This window comes from Lepisosteus oculatus, chromosome 6 (genome assembly GCF_040954835.1).
Source record: "Lepisosteus oculatus isolate fLepOcu1 chromosome 6, fLepOcu1.hap2, whole genome shotgun sequence".
NCBI classification, from domain to species: Eukaryota; Metazoa; Chordata; class Actinopteri; order Semionotiformes; family Lepisosteidae; genus Lepisosteus; species Lepisosteus oculatus.
Genome location: NC_090701.1, coordinates 20,980,927 through 20,999,846, shown reverse-complemented (window position 1 = coordinate 20,999,846; position 18,920 = coordinate 20,980,927). Strand labels below are relative to the sequence as shown.

General features: G+C 37.9%; 1 protein-coding gene across 2 annotated transcripts in view; it reads left to right on the top strand.

The window, feature by feature from the left end:
* The window catches only part of ankhb (ANKH inorganic pyrophosphate transport regulator b), a 52,660-nt gene that overhangs the window by 6,746 nt on the left and 26,994 nt on the right, over positions 1–18,920 (top strand). For both annotated transcript variants that reach the window (XM_015354438.2, XM_006634317.3), the window contains 6 exons: positions 5,689–5,905; positions 9,940–10,058; positions 10,895–10,978; positions 11,944–12,114; positions 14,168–14,302; positions 16,121–16,213. In XM_015354438.2, the coding sequence (XP_015209924.2) occupies positions 5,689–5,905; positions 9,940–10,058; positions 10,895–10,978; positions 11,944–12,114; positions 14,168–14,302; positions 16,121–16,213 (819 nt within the window). The remainder of the gene's footprint in view (positions 1–5,688; positions 5,906–9,939; positions 10,059–10,894; positions 10,979–11,943; positions 12,115–14,167; positions 14,303–16,120; positions 16,214–18,920) is intronic.

Here is an 18,920-nt window from a genome sequence, read left to right as displayed (position 1 = left end):
AGAATGTGTTCATCACAGGAAGGATGTCACAAGAAGCTTATCTTCTTGTGCCATAACTTATTTTCCATAAAATACACATATAAAAGTATAGGGATTGTAATGCAGATAAACCCCAAGGACCTTATGTATTTTGCTCCACCCTATCCATGTCCTTGAGCTTCCATCAAACAGTGTAGTATGCAAAAGTGAGGGATGTCACTAAACCTTTAATTAGTTACGTCTTAATTGGTACAAATTATTTGCTTAAAGACATTTTTAACATAATTTACATAACATTCTTATGCAGAAAACGTCATTATTTATAGCAGGCTTACTGGCATATTGTTGAACATATGTGACAATGCTTAAACATCGAATCAATATTTGTCACCAACTACGTGTCTGCTGTGGCAATGTTGAGGGCTAGTAGTGGGATGCCACTGTTGGAAGTAATGCAAGCTGTGCATCGGAGATGCATGTTTTGTACCAGGCAGAAGATGCTGTCACAAGGACTCTGTCCCATTGTCTTTGTAGAGTCCAGACAAGCATGTACCTGTTCACTGGTCCCTGAGATCTAGGTGCCTCATGTCCTACTGGCTCATCTCACAGATCATCAATGTTGAGGAGGACATCCGCAGCACAGCTGTCGTATTCTCATCTAGTAAGAAAGCGGTTGTGACATGAGCCACTTGAGGGTGTGTGTTTCCCAGGTGGAATGTTATGAAGAAAGAGCGGGCAGCAGGTGAGGTCCCAGGATTTGATCATTGTTGCACCATGCAGCCGGGACTCCAGCAATCCATAGAAGTGAAGTTCTGTAGCATCTAGAAACTCCCCATCATGGCAATGTGTTATGATCTCCCAGATCACGGCCTGTCTTTGACAAAAGGTGCTTGGGTGTAACGTCCTGCCAAGTTAGTAATTGCTGGCTGTGAACATCCCAGATGGCAAGTGACACATTACTGATCTAGTCCAGCTTCAACAGACCAGTAGTACAAAGGCATTATTCTGTTGATAAGTGGGGCATATGGCTTCCCTTTTAATTTTTATTTTCAATAAGGCCTGGCGTTGAACTGATGAATTCGCCCCATCACCTGGGCCAAATGAGCTCTCAAAATAGCTCATCAAAATAATGTAAAAAACATTGGAAAAACAGTTTAATATCCCAAATCTATTTTTTTAAAAGCTTACATGTGTAGAGATTCTTTTGATGCTCTGTATATATCCACTCCATCTGAATTTTGTAATTTTGCTGTGGTTAACACTAAGCTTCTTCAATTAGATTTACAGTTCTCCACTAGCATTTTCTATTTTTTTAGCTTCCAGCCAGTTCGTCCTTATGCATCCATTAAAACACTGTGCTGAATCCTGTAAAAAATGTTTTCACCATGCTCCATTTTCAATGTCTTCACAATTCTCTAGATACACTTGGTGTGTCTTTTCATCTTGAGCATATGCAGCCGTTTTTTAGTTTGGAGTGTTCCTCAAGAAGAGGTCTTTGAGTGCTCTTCTCCTACAAAGCTGCCCTTTTGAGATCTGTCGCATGTCTTATCTGCCCCTTTGCATTACAGTGTTTTCTCTGTGATCTCTGTTTGTTTAGAGCTCCACTTTCGCTTCACCAGCCCTGGATATTTGTCATAATCGTGCACTCTGTCTAGGAGATCCTTTCCAAATCGTGGGTGTGAAGCACTAAGAAAATAAGATTATATTTACGTAATGGCTGTGTGGGCACTATAAATAGTCATGCTGTTCCATGACATTAAAATAAGGCAAGTTGTGCTTAGCGTGGCACGGTGAGGTCAAAGCTCTGTTGCTTTGTGGAGTGTTTTGTCACGTGAGCCCCATACTCATGTGATCTCAGTATCTTTTCCCTCTATTAGAGCTGTAAGACCCCAGCCGCATGCTACAGTACGTGTTAATGACGTCCTCAGGATAATGTTACCACTGGAATCTGAGCACCTCAGTGCTAGACTTTCCAATTTGGATCCTTACTATGGCAAGAGATAAAGACTAAAAGAAAATAATGCTTGGGGGAGGTTAGGATCAGTACAGTTGCAGCTAGTTAAAAAAACAGCTACCTAGGATTGTCATGACATGTTGGAAAAGCAACCCCATTGTTTTAAATGATTTTTTTTTCTCAGCTTAATATGTATCTTAATCATTTTGTTATTTAGAACAGAAAAAAAATCTGCTGTGCAGAACCCCTTCAAAAGCACGCATTTAAAAAAAAGTTTTCCCTTTGCAGTAACTGAAAAGACTACAATCTCATTAAGTGGTAGAATTGTGCTTTGTTGTTTTTTTCTGTGTCAGACAGTGCTGTCACTTAGACCTCACTGCAAGCCATTTATCCTGGGGCTTGGGTATGTTAACTTATTGTAGGCTTTAACCAACATTAGTATTACTATGGAGTTGTCCGATGACTCCAGTCTTATATTCCCAACGGTTAATTGAGATGCATATCATAGTATGATATTAATGACATCCCAGGCTGCTTTACAGTCTGGAAACCAAGACAGCAAAACTTTTAGATGAGGCAAACCATAGTTAATGCAAACTTCACTCAGAAACATCAGAATCATTGTTAGTCAGGTTATTGATTGAGTATTTCATATGCCAATGGCAGTGGAGCTCTGTGAGCAGATCAAGAGAGAATTGAAGTATAAAAACTTCAAATATATTATACAGTATATGCTCGTTTTTTATTAAACAGTCGCACTTTAGGTCACCAGATCCACTACGACGCAATGTCAGAGCGCTGTGAATGTTGATTTTACACACAACTGGATCAGACTTTGGGGTTTTCCTTTTGTGTCTGGGATGCCCCTGAACAGTTTTTGGGCAACCGGAGGGTTTTTGAATCCTTGCCTCGAAGAACCAACACATTTTTATTTTCAAGTTTTAATGGTTCTGTAACTCATTGTCTTATGTAAAAGCACAAAAATGTTTGTCATGATTGGCCGTGATACATATATAATATCTTTCAAAGCATTCTAACAAGAATCCAAGATTTGTTTTTTTCTATGATTAGGTTGGTCTCAACTGTACCGTCTCCCCCAGTGAATTCGCCATCTTGCTCGCCTTCTTTCTGTTGTCTTCATGTCTTTCTTGACGCTTTTGTTTGGTTTTGGGTGAGAGGGGTTTGTCCGAAATAGTCAGCAAGTGACATTATTACACTGTAAAAATGCTATGTTGGCATTTTGTGTTAAAATACTGTATTTTTATGCCTAGTTTGCTAAATTCGGTGAGGAGCTCAACAGATCCTTCTCCTCTTAGTGCTTAGCCACGCCCCTTCCAAGATTTTTTTACTTTTGTAAGGCTTGGTTTCCAAAACAAAATGTCTGCCTTCCAAACTTCATCCATTTGAGTTCTAGGTGACAGCACTTCAGTTGACTTAAACTGACAATGCAAAATTTCAAGCTTGTCTGCATAACGTTTCTTCTGCTTTTGCATGTGATTGTATCTTGCATACTATGTCAGACCATTTGTAAGTTGACACTGTTTGCTGTCTACCAGCAGATTCAGGTTGAGGGAATCCAGAAAATCTAATTAGCTGCAGTACTCTTTTTTTTCTTCGTATCGCCTTTCAAAAAGGGTGCTTTTTGATTTGTTGATGGACTAGGTGGTGGCCATCCGGTTTTATTGGATCAACTTAAGATTCGCTGCAGTTAACAATTAGACAATTCGAGAATTTCAGTGAAATCGGTTCTGCTGTTGTAGAGATTATGAAGAACCATAAAATACAACATGGCTGCCATGTATGAAATAAATTGGCTTCACTAATATGGAATATTTGCATAAGACTATGATTACTTTGGAACCCTTCATAAGTCTATAATATTGTACTGTACATACAATGTGTAATATATGGACATTTATCTGATCTTAAATTAGTTTGCTTTGAGTTGCCATTTTTATACAGAATTAATCTGCGTACATAGCCACTTGTAACTTTCTGTTTTTCAATACATTTGTCTTTTTGCTTGGAATCTGACTTTTGTAAATAGAGCAATTGTACTTTTGAAGGTTTTGTTTAATTTAATATTTTAATCAGAAGACTCTGACTTATTTATCATGCATTTTCAGTATCCCAAAATGTCTAAAATTGCTTCGCTTTGTTTAAGCTGCAAAAACTTGTTGAAGTTGGAGTTTCGATTTTATTTGTCTTGGAATGTTTTTGTAATAAAATTGCAAAACTACAATGAGTAGGACAGTTGGTTCATTGTGAACAGTATGTGTACTTGCATTGAAGGGAATTTAGAGTAGATCAGAAACAATTGAAATTACAAGGAAGATGACAAAACTCAAGGGACCGGATTAAAGACTGCAGCCTCTTCATATCAGTCTCAAGTATACTTTATAGGGAGAAGTTTAATATGAATGGAAAAGGAGGAAGAAGGTGAACAATAAAAAATTTAGGGGAAAGTTGTTTTGCAGCATTTATTGCAGCTATTCTCACTTTTCCAGAGTGTGTAGCTAGAAAGTGCTACACTGCACTGTTTAGTCTGGAAAACATGTGTCACTCATGGCAAAAAAACAACAGCAAGGTCATAAATACTGTATAATAAAAAGACAAGCCCTGTTATCTGTGTTTCTTGCTACTTAAGCTTAGCCTCAGTTCACTTGCTTGTGTGTTTTATTGGATGCAAGGTCAGGTTAATGAGAAGTGATTCATCTGACAAGCACAGTCTGAAAGAGGGATAATGAGCTCAGCTGGATGCCACTATGTGGCATTGGTTAGGTTTACTTTTAGCACAGGAATTTCATATGGACATTCATTGGTGAATTTCCCTCCTCCTGCAGGAAATGAGACTACAGTTTCTGCCCTTGTCACTAATTCCAGCATGCAGTGGACAGATGAATGCAGCACTATTCTTGCCCCGAAGGAAGTCTGGCTTAATTGCTTCAATTTGTTTAAACCCACAACCTTTCAGTGTGGGTGTGGACAAAAGTATACATTCATACTGGAAGTGGCATTTGTAATGCAATTAGATCCCACTTTTTTCCACTTAATTATCCAAAATTTCAGTAAATAACCCCCAGCCTTGTATAAACAGCGGAGAGAAAAATTGTAATGCAGAAATGACACATGCTGCATGATGGGCACCTGTAGTTACTGTTTTGGAAAATTTGTCTGTTAAGCAGGAAGCCCATCATACTATTTTGAGAAATTGCATTGCTCAGCCGTTTGACTATATTTTTTGTTTTGGAGGGATGCTTAAGTCGAGCATTAGCTGATGTGAAAAAGGCACTCTTTTTTCACAAAGGCATCCTTAGAAAATTGCGCACGGAAAGGACAGTCACTCATTATGAGGTTTGTTTACCGGTGTTCCTAAATAGTATTTTATTCTGCAAGAAAGGAGGTAGAGACACAGTGAGTTTGTTTGTCAGACCTGCTGTAAGAGATGTTTGTTGTCACCTCACCCCTCCCCCATCAAACTATAATAACTTTCAGATGTGGCCAGTGCCCATCCTGAGCTTGTTAATCAAAATGAGAAGACTAGTAAAATGTTTTGCATATATATTAATATAACACTAATACAAAACTAAATTTGCATTTTTTTATAAAGTCAGTTTCTCTTTGCTGGTACTGTACATTGCCTGCCACTGAATTTCACCCGTGGAAAAATAAATTAGAATTCGGAAATGAAGTTGCTCATCTGTGAGGTGATATTTCTCACGTTTGCTGGTGTGGTTTTCTTGTTTCACCCACAGGCTTTAAACAGGGGCATAGCGGCAGTCAAAGATGATGCAGTGGAGATGCTGGCCAGCTATGGCCTGGCCTATTCGCTGATGAAGTTCTTCACGGGGCCGATGAGTGACTTCAAGAACGTGGGCCTGGTGTTTGTGAACAGCAAGCGGGACCGCACCAAGGCTGTGCTGTGCATGGTTGCGGCTGGCACTGTGGCTGTGATCTTCCACGCGCTCATAGGTACAGTACGTACTGCAGGGTCCCCACGGTCATGGAAATCCTGGAATAGTGAGATTTCGTTTTCCAGACCTGGAAAAGTTTTGAAAAATGATAAAATATCCATTAAGTTTTGTAAAGGTCATGGGTATTTGTTTTTTAATTGACCCAATATTATCATGACTGTATCATGTAATTTTGTTCAGAAGTTAGCAAACCTTTAAAAAAGAGGCTGCGGCATTAAAGTGTCGCGTCGGACCCTCTCGTTTTAGAGTGAGCCGTAAGCTAGCCCAGTGCCCATTTCAAAATGCCGGGTAAATGTGTTTTCAGTGACTTCTGGTTAGCAGATGAAAAAGACAAGCTATGGCTCCAAAAAGATGAAGACCCAGGACGTGCGAAATGTAAATTATGCAGGAAAAGAACTTATGGAAAAGTTTTGGAATTTTGTTGGTTAAAATGAGTGGGAACCCTGGTACTGGCAGAGGGGGCACATGTTGAGGAGGGCACAGCATGGGTCAGCGATTAAAAAAGGAAAGTGACTTAAGTCAGAAAAAAAACAAACACCTTCTAGAAGTTGGAGGGTTTGAGAAACAGTGATGTGACTGGGCTCGAGTTGCAGACACTGGAAGATGTCTTAATCCATCTGGAATGGAATTTTACATGATTCCACCTTCATCTTTATTTTTTTCCAGTCTCCTGAGCTAACAAATACATGAAGTTATTTTGTTTGCTGGAAATGACTGTCGTACCTTAGCTACCTACTCTACTGTTCATGTTCTGGCAAAATCCACATTGCTACCAATTTTCCCAACATGCGTTTGAAATGTGCAATGCTCAGAGTAGATGTCATAAAATGTCAAAGAACAAACCACTGCAATAAAGTTAAGGGAGAAAGGACTCCTTGTTTTTTGCAGCTGGGTTTATTAGTCTATTTTAATACACTGTGATTTCTACACTACATTTTTAAGGCCACATATTAAAAAAAAGTTTTCAAACTATTTAAAGGGACTCTTATCCATTGTCCATGTTGACAAGGACAACAGGATCAAACAATATTAAGTTTACAAAACTGTTTAATAGTCAGTGAATGCATATATGCAAGGGCAGCATTTACCTTAATCCCAGAGAAAAAAGTAAATAAAAATGCTAAAACCCCCTTTCCTCAAATAGACTCTTAATAAACAGCTACATGAACTGACAAAATCAATGCCTAGTACAATGACCAGAGGGCTCGCTCAATATGACTGCCCTAAAGTTCCCAGTCTCTTCAACTGGTGATGTCATTTCTTTCTTCTCTGCCTGGTCTGCTGGGTATTGAGAATACTACTGCATGGTGCTACAGTATCTGTGTATCACTGAGGTTGGTACTGCACTTCACTGGTGGATGAAGTGGGTCCCCTCCTATATGTTAACTGGTTTGGGATGAAAATTACAAGAAATTATCATCTTTCTTCTGGTTTACTTACCTGACTACTTCAAGACTGCTCCAGGTAGATTTAAACTTAAGTGGGAGATCATTTTCAATGGATAGTGGGGGCCTTATACGTCTGAGGGAGAAGTATATCAGAAGGCAGTTCTGTTCCAGTAGACACCTTTGCAGAATTATCCATTTACATTTCTATTGGTTCCATTAATGTTGCCTGTTTTTTGGTGAAGTAATATAAGGTACAACATTGTTTCTCTGCAGTAGTTTTGCTACTGGAAAAGCAAAAATACTTACTGCACTGAAAATATGTGGTTTCAGTGCTGCATGTAGACATTACACACAACTGAAATGTTCACTGCATTGCTTTCCTTTGCCAACAGCTTTAATTTTTTTTCTTTCATGTTAAAACATATTATATAAAACATTAAGAAAATGACACATCCTTCCTTATTTCTGTTGTATGACATAATTTAAGTCTGTATACTGATTCAGGGAAAAATGTATTTGTAACTTTGTAGTGGCTGGTCTTTTACTTCTCAGGTACCCTTGATGTGGACGTGACTCCCATATTATGTCGGGGAGTCAGCACCCATATCTGTTTTCTAAGGCCCATCTCAAGAGTGTAAACTGTCATCTTTGTGCCTACTGGCAGAGCTGCCTAGCGGGTTATTCCTGTCTAAAGGGCAGTGCCTTGAAAAAGTATTCAGACCATTGTGAAGTTCTGCAAACCCATTTTCTGAAATTACAAAATCCTGCATACATGTTCTTTTAAACATAACATTTGATTAGAACGTGAATACTCAAACTGAATATTTAGAAGGGTAAGGTAAGTTACAGTAAATATCAGTACAAACTAAAGGGAGAACTGAAATATGTTGATTGCATGAATATTCACTCCTAAGCTCAATTGTAGGTGGTAGTACATTTGGGAAAATGAAAATGTTAGATACAAGTCTCACAGAAGCTTGGTGCAATGTTTCTTGACAGATTTGTTTAAGCTCTTTCATAATGCTTTGGGATCACTTATTGACAACAATCTCGGGTTTTTCCACAGATTCTCAATAGGGTTTAAGGCAGGATTTTAACTGGCCCACTCAAGGACATTCACATTCTTTTACAGTACTTGCGTCACTCCAGGTTAACTTTGGCCTTGTGCTGTGGAACATTGTACAGTCAAACATGACTTTTTCCCCAGTTTTATGTCTTTAGAAGACTGAAACGTGTTTTCCTCTGCTACTAGCCTGTACTTTGCTTCATCCATTTTTCCTTAAATCTTTCCAGAACCTGCTTAAAAGAAACATCCCCCTAACACATCATCACACTTGACATTTTTCCCAATGTCAGTTAAGTGCTTTGTTGCAAACTCCTTGCAGGATATAAGCTGGGTTTTTCACACCACCATATAGGCTAGCTTTGTGGAGTGACCAGAATATTGTTGACTGATACATATTTGCTCCTGTTTCCACCATTGAACACAATAGCTCTTTCAAAGTAGGCGTTGACCTCGCAGTAGAATCCCTCAAGAGTTTCCTCCTTTCCCCTGAATCAATGAATTAATCCTAAATTAATTTCGGATTGCCACAATGAAGGGTTTGAATCCATGAAAACAAATTGAAAAGTCACGATTGTATATTGTATATCTGTTTAATTCTTGCTTTGAATTTCTGGAGCGTCAAAATGTCATGACTGCAAGCTTTGAGGCAACAAAATGCGAAAACTATTAAAGACTCTGAATGCTTTTGCAAGGCACTGTGTGGTGTTCATTGTACTGCATTGTAAGATTACAAATGACAACTTCTGGTGAATCCTAGGGTGCTTTTAAAGTTGGCTTGCCTATTCAAATAACTCTGTTGGGGAAAACTGCTATGGAAGAGTGACATTTGGTGCACAGACAAATGGGCCCAAGAGAAACACATTTCAGTGGACAGCAACAATACTCAATAGAAAGTATTTACAAAGCTGGTATCAATGAGCGGATGCAAGTCTGCAAGCCATCTTGGACACAAATAATAATCATAAGAACATATGAACAGTTAGGAGTAAAAGATGGTGATTTGACCCCTATAGCTCATTCTGTTTTCAGTGGTTAATTGATCCAAGGATCAGCTTCAGTGAGTTGGCAGGGCAACTTGTCCCACAAGACAAAACTTAGTCACGTTGAACTATATCACGCCTACTGGTATGTAATATCTTTTTATTCTTAAAAAGTGGTTGCCATGTGGCCATTTTCAGGTGCCGTTGTAACCACGGTGCACAAAGTTCAAAGTATAGTTACAGTATTTGAATAGACCAGCTAACTCTATAAGCACCTATGCAAATTATATTTTTGAACAGAAAACATATAGTCTGCTAAAGGTTTATAGAAGAAAGTATTTTGTTACAACTTTAACCTTACATGACTCCTGGGCTCTGTGCTCTCAAGGCAGTATTTTGTTTTAGGTGGTCACTAGTTTTCCCCATCTTGAAATAGCTGCAAATTGAAACATTGAATCTCAAGTAATTGGGAAAAACCACTGTGTATGCCTCTGTTTGTTTTTTCAGCTTTTCATTGTTTAGGAAAGTGCCTTTTCAAATAAACCTCTTCCTTCTTGTTTATGTGATGTGAGTGCATCTCTCCTGTGTGTTATTGCAGCCTACACAGACCTGGGGTACTACATCATCAACAAGCTTCATCATGTGGATGATTCTGTGGGTAGTAAGACCAGAAAAGCTTTTCTTTACCTGGCTGCCTTCCCATTACTGGATGCAATGGTGAGCATTTTTATTTCCTTTTTCGAGAGCAAATGAATGTGGGTTAAACCTGTATGTGCATATTCCAAGTAATTGTAACACTTTTAATCTTTTAGCATTCCGAACCCCAGGTTGACTTAATATTCCTGGTGTTCCCGTGTGATTCAGTGTTTGGATATTATTCTAATAAGCACGTTCAAGACATTGTCTGATCTAATGCAAACCTTAAAGTTGTGCCAAGCTGTAAATAAGTTATGCATGTGGTTCTTCATACATGTATATTCATATTAGCAAAAATACCATAAAACACCTTTTTAAATCCTTTTGTTCCAAAAAACCTGTGTTTAGTCTTCACAACAACAGATAAGATACTTCTTTGTTGTTTTTTTATTTTATATAAATGAAAGATAAAGTGCACTAGGCTGTCAAAACATGGTGTAAGATATCTCACTGAATATTCACATTTTGTTTCCAAGTAACCTATTTGGCAGTGTCATTTTAAAGTGACAGGTATTCCTACGGTTCTTAAGTAGGTTTTAGCCTCATACTGACAGGCAAAAAATGACAAGAATTTATAGATAAAGTAATGTCACACCACAAATGTCAACTTTCTCTGAATTAATTCCTGATACTGTTTGCTGCAGAGCTAAACTTTGTCTACTGTATATACAGTACTACAGTATATGGTCGTTTTTGTCTGTCTTGTATTATGGATTTTATTTGTAAATTATGAAAAAAGAATTGTTTTCTGTGTTACCTTAAGTGTTGTGTGGGTCATCTGTTTTGGGATTCAACACCTTGAGCGGTTTATGATGGTCTGTAGGCCCTTCAGTAATGTTTAATCTGTGTTGTTGCAGGCCTGGACCCATGCTGGCATCCTTCTGAAACACAAATACAGCTTGCTAGTGGGTTGTGCATCCATATCTGATGTCGTAGCTCAGGTATAGCTAAAACTATATACTATGTTATACTAATTGTTCCAGTTCCTCAGTGATATTACCTTCTGCTCAGAGCTATATTAAATTTTGGAGCTAAGTTTTAAATCTGGAAGTAGGAAAGGTTAATTCTACATTGAAAAACACAACGTTTTGGCTGTCTTCAGGCATTTTGAGGGAAATGCCTGTAATCAGAGAATATGTGGGAAAGGGAATTTTAAGGATGCTGTACATCACATTTTCTGTTCAATTAGTTAACTGGATTTTAAGACAAGCCTAAAGAATATTACATGATAGCACATACATTTAACCCCAATCTCTCTTATACTGTATATACAGTAGTACTATGATACAAAAGTATGTATCTACTAGGTTCACATAATAATATATTCTAAGTAAAAAATAGTTGAAAAAAGGAAAATCATGTATTAGATTCAGTATGTCACATGAAAGAGGCTCCACTGATGAAATATTTGTTTGTTTTTTTTCGTGCTGTACAGGGCAGAACCTCTTCTTGTGTCCCGTTGCCGTTCTCAAGCTCATATGCATCCCCTTTCTAACCTTTTGATACATAATTATATTTCTGATTCCTCCACTGTACAGAATGAAAGAAACAAGGGTGTTGCTGTGTCTGCGAGGGAAGTGTGTTTCTGTGAAGTCTTTGCACTGATTTAGAGAGCGACCTAAATTGGAAAAACAAGTCAACGCTACTCTGAAATATGCATAGGGTCTCCGTTGGGACGTTTATGTACTTGTGAGCTCAAACAATGCCACGTGTGATACTAATGTTAATAAAAAAACCTTCTCAGAAGAAGTCTTTCAGAGAGCAGGTCACAGATGCTGTATGCTGTGATAATCTGTCATCAATGTTAATTGTTACACGGACTTGAGGGAAGCAGATGCCTATGATGTAGAAATGGGTATGGTTTCCATTGGCTCAGCTTTGTTTAGCTCTGTTTCTGCTGTTCCAGATCGTGTTCGTTGCCATCCTGCTTCACAGTCACCTGGAGTGCATAGAGCCATTACTCATCCCTATCCTGTCTCTGTACATGGGAGCACTGGTGCGTTTCACCATCGTGGGCCTGGGATACTACAGGAACATTCACGATATCATCCCTGACTCCAGTGGACCCGAAGTGGGGGTAGGTCCTCTAAAATCACTGGACTCTCCTTCAGTGGTCTGACTGGAAAGTTCTTCTGACTTTCAGTGAGACATTAGACTTATTATTTTTTTGCAGACAAGTTCTATAAATCAGAGCATCTTAAGCAGCTGAATAGTAATCATAGAAATCTCCTATTCGTACTAAGTTATGTATAAGTTATACATAAAGTTTGTGAAACCTCTTTATATGTGAAATGAAATTATTGCAAGGGCAGGGATTTCTAGGATGGATTGATGGGGGGTTTCTTTCACTGCTGTAGCTGAATGCGGGACTGCAGGGGTGTGTGGTGGTGGCTGCCTCACAGCTCTTGGGTGCAGAATGTGTTTCTGACCTGGGCACTTTCTGTGTGGAGTTTGCATATTCTCACCAGATTAGATTTCCTCCCACCTTCCAAAGACATGTTCTTAATTGGAGAATTGGTTACCTGGAGTCTCTAAATTGCCACCGTGTGTTTGTGTATCCTGAGAAGTATCCTGTGTATCCCTGTGTCTTCAGGATAGGCTCTACCAGGAACAGATTGCTGATGGATGAATTGATGGTTTCCTATATCCCCCCAGTATCCATCTGTATGCTGATAATGTTTTTATTCTTATTGTTATTTCACACTTTCCTGGAATGTCATTATGCTTAAAATACAATAATAATATTCCAGTACTGTATTACTGTCCCAGTTAAGAAGTTTTGGGATCACATTTTTGAGTCAATCGACCTGGATTATAGTGAAAGTGTAGTGGATATTGCATATTTCATTGTTTTTCTTTGGTGTTCTGTTGTCTATATAAAACTTACCACTAACATTTGACTATAATCAACGCCTAGAAATGTCTCATGCCTTACTTGTAGGAATTGTGATGGGAGAAGCAATTTGGAATCAAGCCTTAAAGTCATTTGAGGCCTCACAGTTTTAAAGTCTGCTGGCTTTTGTATCCTTCCCTCTGTCACTCTCAGTTAGCTTCTCAAATTATCCCAGTTTTGTACTGAATCAGAAGAGTTGGTGTGGAAAATTACTGTGGAATGATAAGTCTCATATAATTTTAGGATTTTCAAAAAAACAGAAATCTAATAACATGAAAAATGGATGATTATAACCACTTGTTTACCATTTTCTGAAATTTATAGCCGTTGCATAAAGCCTTGAGTGTTTATTTCTGCTTGGTCTACCTCCCATTCTTATAAAGCAAAACACCACTAATGAGGAAACAGTCTGGTGTGGCTTTAATTATTGCTCTACAGGATGGGAAGCATTGTGGCCTAACCCACCACAGTGAAAACAAGGCAAGTTTCTTTATTTTAGTGCCTCTGTTTGCTTTTTCATTAAGCTTCATATACTTCTGGACAAACTTGTCCTTGAAAGCCTCTTAACCTGGAACTTATTTCTTATTCATGTCACGGATGTCGCGAACCAGCTATCCTGCCATGTTGTTGAAGCCAGTACCCTGGAAGGAGCTGGAGGAAACTCTTAGATCAATTGGCTACTAAAAACCAACTGGACTAAATGAGCCGGGTTGCCAGTTTGTGTGTGCCAGTGTTCTTAGGTTCTTTATGTTTCCCGTTGGTGTTATAGTCTCCATGGTTACTGAGTTAACTTGAGTAATGCTGTCTGTAATTGAGAAATACATGGCAAATTGATCTTGCAAACAAAACAGTAAGTGAATGTAATATTCAGTGTCTTGAATTGAACAACCTTAGCATTAATATGATTCCTAAATCATGCATGTCAATGAATAGTTACTAGGACAGAATGCTTAATGGAAAATTGGCTTTGTTTAATGAAATGTGTACCATTTTTACAGAAAAGAAAATTAAGCATCAGTCAGTAGAGGATGAGTATACCTGTAAATCTTTTTGCAGCTGCTTTTTAAGTGAATGTGAGCTTTCTTTTGTGAAAACATGGTGTGCTAGTCATGTCACGCAAAGCACTGAGCCAGTGAGTAGCTGGCTGATGCAATTGTTCTCCCCCATCACACTCTTTTTTTTTTCTTTTCATCCTACACCAACAGAGATCACTGACGCCGACACTTCTGTGTTTTAGGGAGACGCCACGATCAATAAAATGTTGAGCTTCTGGTGGCCCCTGGCCCTGATTCTTGCCACCCAGCGTATAAGTCGGCCGATTGTCAATCTGTTTGTCTCCCGAGATCTCAAAGGTAGCTCAGCAGCCACTGAGGTGAGTGTCTCATACCACACCCAGGTATGCATTGCCCTTTTCTTTTCAATGAGCTCCCAAGGGCTCATTGGAGCAATTTTCTTGGGACACTCTACAAGGTATGGTGATGATTTTGTTGCAGTTTATTTTTGTGCTGGAAAGGCTTAGTTAGGACACTGGAAACATACTTTTGTTAATAATAATAATGATTGCTTACACTTGTATAACATGAAGAATGGCCTAACATATAGCTGAAGAACCAGAAAATAATTATAATAATGATAATTGCTTACACTTATATAGCACTTTTATGGACACTCCACTCAAAGCACTTTACAGGTAATGGGGACTCCCCTCCACCACCACCAGTGTGCAGCCCTACCTGGATGATGTGACAGCAGCCATAGCGCGCCAGAAAGCCCACCTCACACCTTGCAAAGCTATCAGTGGGGAGGAGTTCTTGAGTTCATTTTTCAAGATAAGATTAAGCGCCATCATTCAGACATAGTTTTGTATTTTATTTTTCCTTACACAGTCTGTGGAAGGCAGATATTAGTGTGAAGATAAATGTTGCTCCATAGTATAACCTGCAGAATAAAATATAAATATCCAGTACCAGAGTGCTCTCTTCTGTTTTAGGTTTTGAGAATTTGCTCATTTACTGTAGAACAGTCTAGTTTTGACCTGCCAAAACAGGACCATTTATCTGATATGAATCAGCTGGTCAGGCTACTTTATATTCACGCAGCGTATCGTCTGCAGTCTGAATTCCCCCCATGACGGTACCACCTGCTTCAAAGAAGTATTTTGCCTGTAAACAAGTGCTAACCTCTATAAAAAAACATGTTTTAACTATAGTGTTGCCCTTTGCTTGGATACTTTTCAGCATTTTGTTTGCCACTTTGTTTAATGTGATGTCTTTAAGGAAGATTATTAAGCTCTTTATGATTGAAGAAATGTTTCAAATCTTGCTATCTTTTGTCAAAGCTCTTTTCCTTGTTATAATTTAATGATAATCATATTGCACATAATTAGATGGTTTAAAGAAAATGAATGTCACAACAAGAAGGAAATTGAACAATTAACAATACATTGTGGCTCAGTTAGCCATTATATGTGCATTGATGACTGACTGCTTCCTTTATTAGATAAGAAAGACACTTTTATAGCTCCTAATATGTATGATCTTTAATGCTATTGTACCTAAAGGTATTAACATGGATAGACAAATCTGTACATTGTGTCCTCGGAGCTATAAAATAATTGGTAATTTTTATACAGCCCTGCTTTAACAGCATGTAGGTGAAATGCAGGTGAAACATGTGGACATTGAACTTCAGTTGCATTATATTTCTTGTCTACAAAAATGCTGATTGAAGCAATTGCTTTTTTGTAACATTGACGCCAAGTTAAGCGTGGTGCTGCATATATATCAAAGGTCTGAGGCTGAAATTGTCACTCTTAACAGATGTTTTTGCTGCTTATTGAATTGCAGCAGTTTCACATTCTTATGACCTGATCTCCCTTGTTTCTTCATGTCATGGATTTCTGTCCATTGCCTTACCTTAGCGGCAACAAAAGCAACCTTGATTTTGTTTATCTTCTACACCACCTCCATCCTACAGTGGGATGGAGGTGAGTGCAAGCCACCACGTCTCCTGTGGCCACAGCGCTGTATAATACACATGGTTAATGTTAAGTTCCATTATTTGCAATACTTTCATGGACCAAATGAAAAACTTAGATGTTTTGACTAAGCAGAAAATTCACTCAAAAAAAGCTGTAAAACAGCCAAAACTGTTTTCCTGACCTCTCTTTGTGTGTTTTATGAATGTGTAGGCAGTTGCGGTTCTGACTGCAACATACCCTGTGGGTCACATGCCTTATGGCTGGCTGACTGAACTGAGAGCAGTCTATCCTGCGTTTGACAAGGTAAGGAACATGGTCATTTTCCACAAGGTTGGGTTCATTTTGGTAGATTTATTATTGTTCTATTTTATACCCAAAATGGCTGAAACCTTTAACCTCTCTTTGTACATTGAAAAAAATATCTTTTAATAGTAGATTCTGTCTGTCTTTTAATCGATTTTGGAACCTTATCGGATATGATGAAGCTTTCTGGTTACCACAACAAAAGAACCTCAACAAAAGCAGCTTAGAAAGATGCAAACAGGGTTTTGAACGTGTTTTGACAAGTAAAAGAAAAACGTTTGTGTGCTTGTCTTATGGTGAATGTGCACCTTTTACAGGTTTTAGATGAGAATGATTAAGAAACATCTTGGGACTCAAATAGATTTACACCTGCTCTTGTACTAAAGCACAAATACATCCTTTGCGTTTACTTGAGGAAAGCTGGAAAGACATTTATTTCTTGAAATAATGTAATGAAACTTTAATCTTAAAGTGAAAAAAACTTCATCTGCAAAGTCAGCTTCTTTCAGTTTTTATTTTAAAAAATATAGAGCATATTGAAACTGTGAATGCTGTTTCTCTATTTTGTTACAAAGGCCAGTACTTTCTAATTCTCTAAGGATGGGGAACTGCCTGCTACAGACTGCAGCTGTGCTCTGTTTGACAAGCACATTTTTACCTCCCTGCAACAAATGCAGTTGGGAGCATTTCAGTTATTTTATTAGGTTTGTGTTTGTGTGACAGAATACGCTCTCCAGAAGAGACCTAGCTGAGTCTGCAGAGATCGCAATAAAATGCAAATTAAAACGTTCTTTAAATATTTGAAGAGTTGCTAGAACACCACTTCTCAATGTCTGCATGCAACTCTTTATAAGTGTTATTGCAAAAATAAAGAACGGGAAACAAAGCTGAGGCTGCCTGTTCGCTTAATTTGTGCCTACATTTAAGGTATGATGCACCTTTGCTGCAAAGGTTTTGTTTTCTGTGGCTTTCAGAAGTATGGAAGAGCCCTTCCAGGTTTTCTTGAAAACAAACGTTTATAGGTGTCTCCGAGGTACAGTAAATCATGGGTCTGGTAATAACAGCCTTTGAGGTGGCTGTTACAGCAAATGTTTGTTTCTAGTTCAGCAGGAGCTGTATTTAGCTGTAAATATTATGAAATGTTCACAGCAGCAAAATAGAGGCTGCAAACAATTAGTAGCTCTGATGATTAAAAACATAAAAAAACATACAAAACTGTAAAAACAGCAAGATCTAGACCTGGGAGTGAGGGGTTTCAAACATTCATTATTTGTGGATATAAGCTATTAGTGGTTCATTGTTTGATATGGCAATCATATTGCAATAAAATAATTGCAATAAATATATGCAGAAGTATATTTAATTAGTAGTATTTTTAATTATAGTGACACTTTAATAATGTTTAAGTTGCACTAGAAATTCCAAGCCGTATTTTATATATACACTGAGAGGCTTTAAAAACCTAACAAATGATTATCTTAATCGATGTTTGTTGCATGTACCGTATGGGATTTTATATGTACACAATTTATAGGTGTACCCCAAGCATTTTACATGGTGGAAATGAAAATAAAATAAATGTTTTTGGAGATATTTTAATTACAGATGTGTAAAGCATGTCAAGATTACCGGTTAATCAAAATCTACTCCTACGGGTCTTGATGGTACATGTATAATGTCTGCAACCTGCTGGTGTTGATTCCTGTGTTTCCAAGTCCTGTTTTTCACCAATGTACATAATTTTGCTCATTTACAATATTTGGCAAATTGAATAAAAAAAAAAATATTTCCCTATCAAGTCTTTATAATAATGCGAAGAGAAACATTTTTACATTCACAGTAAGAAAAGACTAGTCATCTGAGCATTTTGAAATGGAGAAACAGGAATAGAGTGTAATAAACTATATTAGAATTTAATGTAGCCAAGTGCTGAATAAACCTCTTATTCATTTCTTATTTCCTGCTAATTGTTATTTATTTTTGTAGTAGGTTATTATCTGTAACGCAGTGAAAAAACCTACTTGTTTATCACTGAGAAGGGTCAGGGGTACTCTTCTAATACTAAACAAATATTGTTTGACCTTCCCAAATTACTGTGATCTGAAGGTGTCATTATGTGTGAAATTAAAACACTTTTTCATTCTTTTAACTGGTGTTTTCACCTTATACCAGAAGCTTGGTACAGTATATATGCTAAGGAAGCAATGTAGTCCTTAAAGATGGTGTTTAGCACTTTTGCTCATAACTAAAAGACTGCACATACTTGTCCAATAAATGCTTTAGACGTATCACAGTTTATAAAAAATTGCACGTCAATAATTCATACATTTGGTTGAAGTTTTGTTGTGGTTGAATGATATCCTGATGTGTTGTTGATTTCTTTTCTTTACGTTCCAGCATGGAATGAACCTTTACCTGTTTCCTTGCAGCCTACGCATGCTGATACAGCTCCCTACTCAAACATCTAGATAACTTACTTGCTAGTAGCTAATTGTTTCCCCGTAACAAATTCTTGCTATGTAGTCATTAACAAAGGGTGTGATGTAAGTGTCTTGTGACAATCAAGCTTTTTTCCATACAGTGTGTTCTGCAATGACCTCCATGACTCATTCTCAAAGCATTACTGAACTGTTAATTTTCATTGAACTTCCCTCAGTGCTGCAGCAGTAGTTGCTTTATCACCTTTATTGCCGTAATGCTGCTTTTT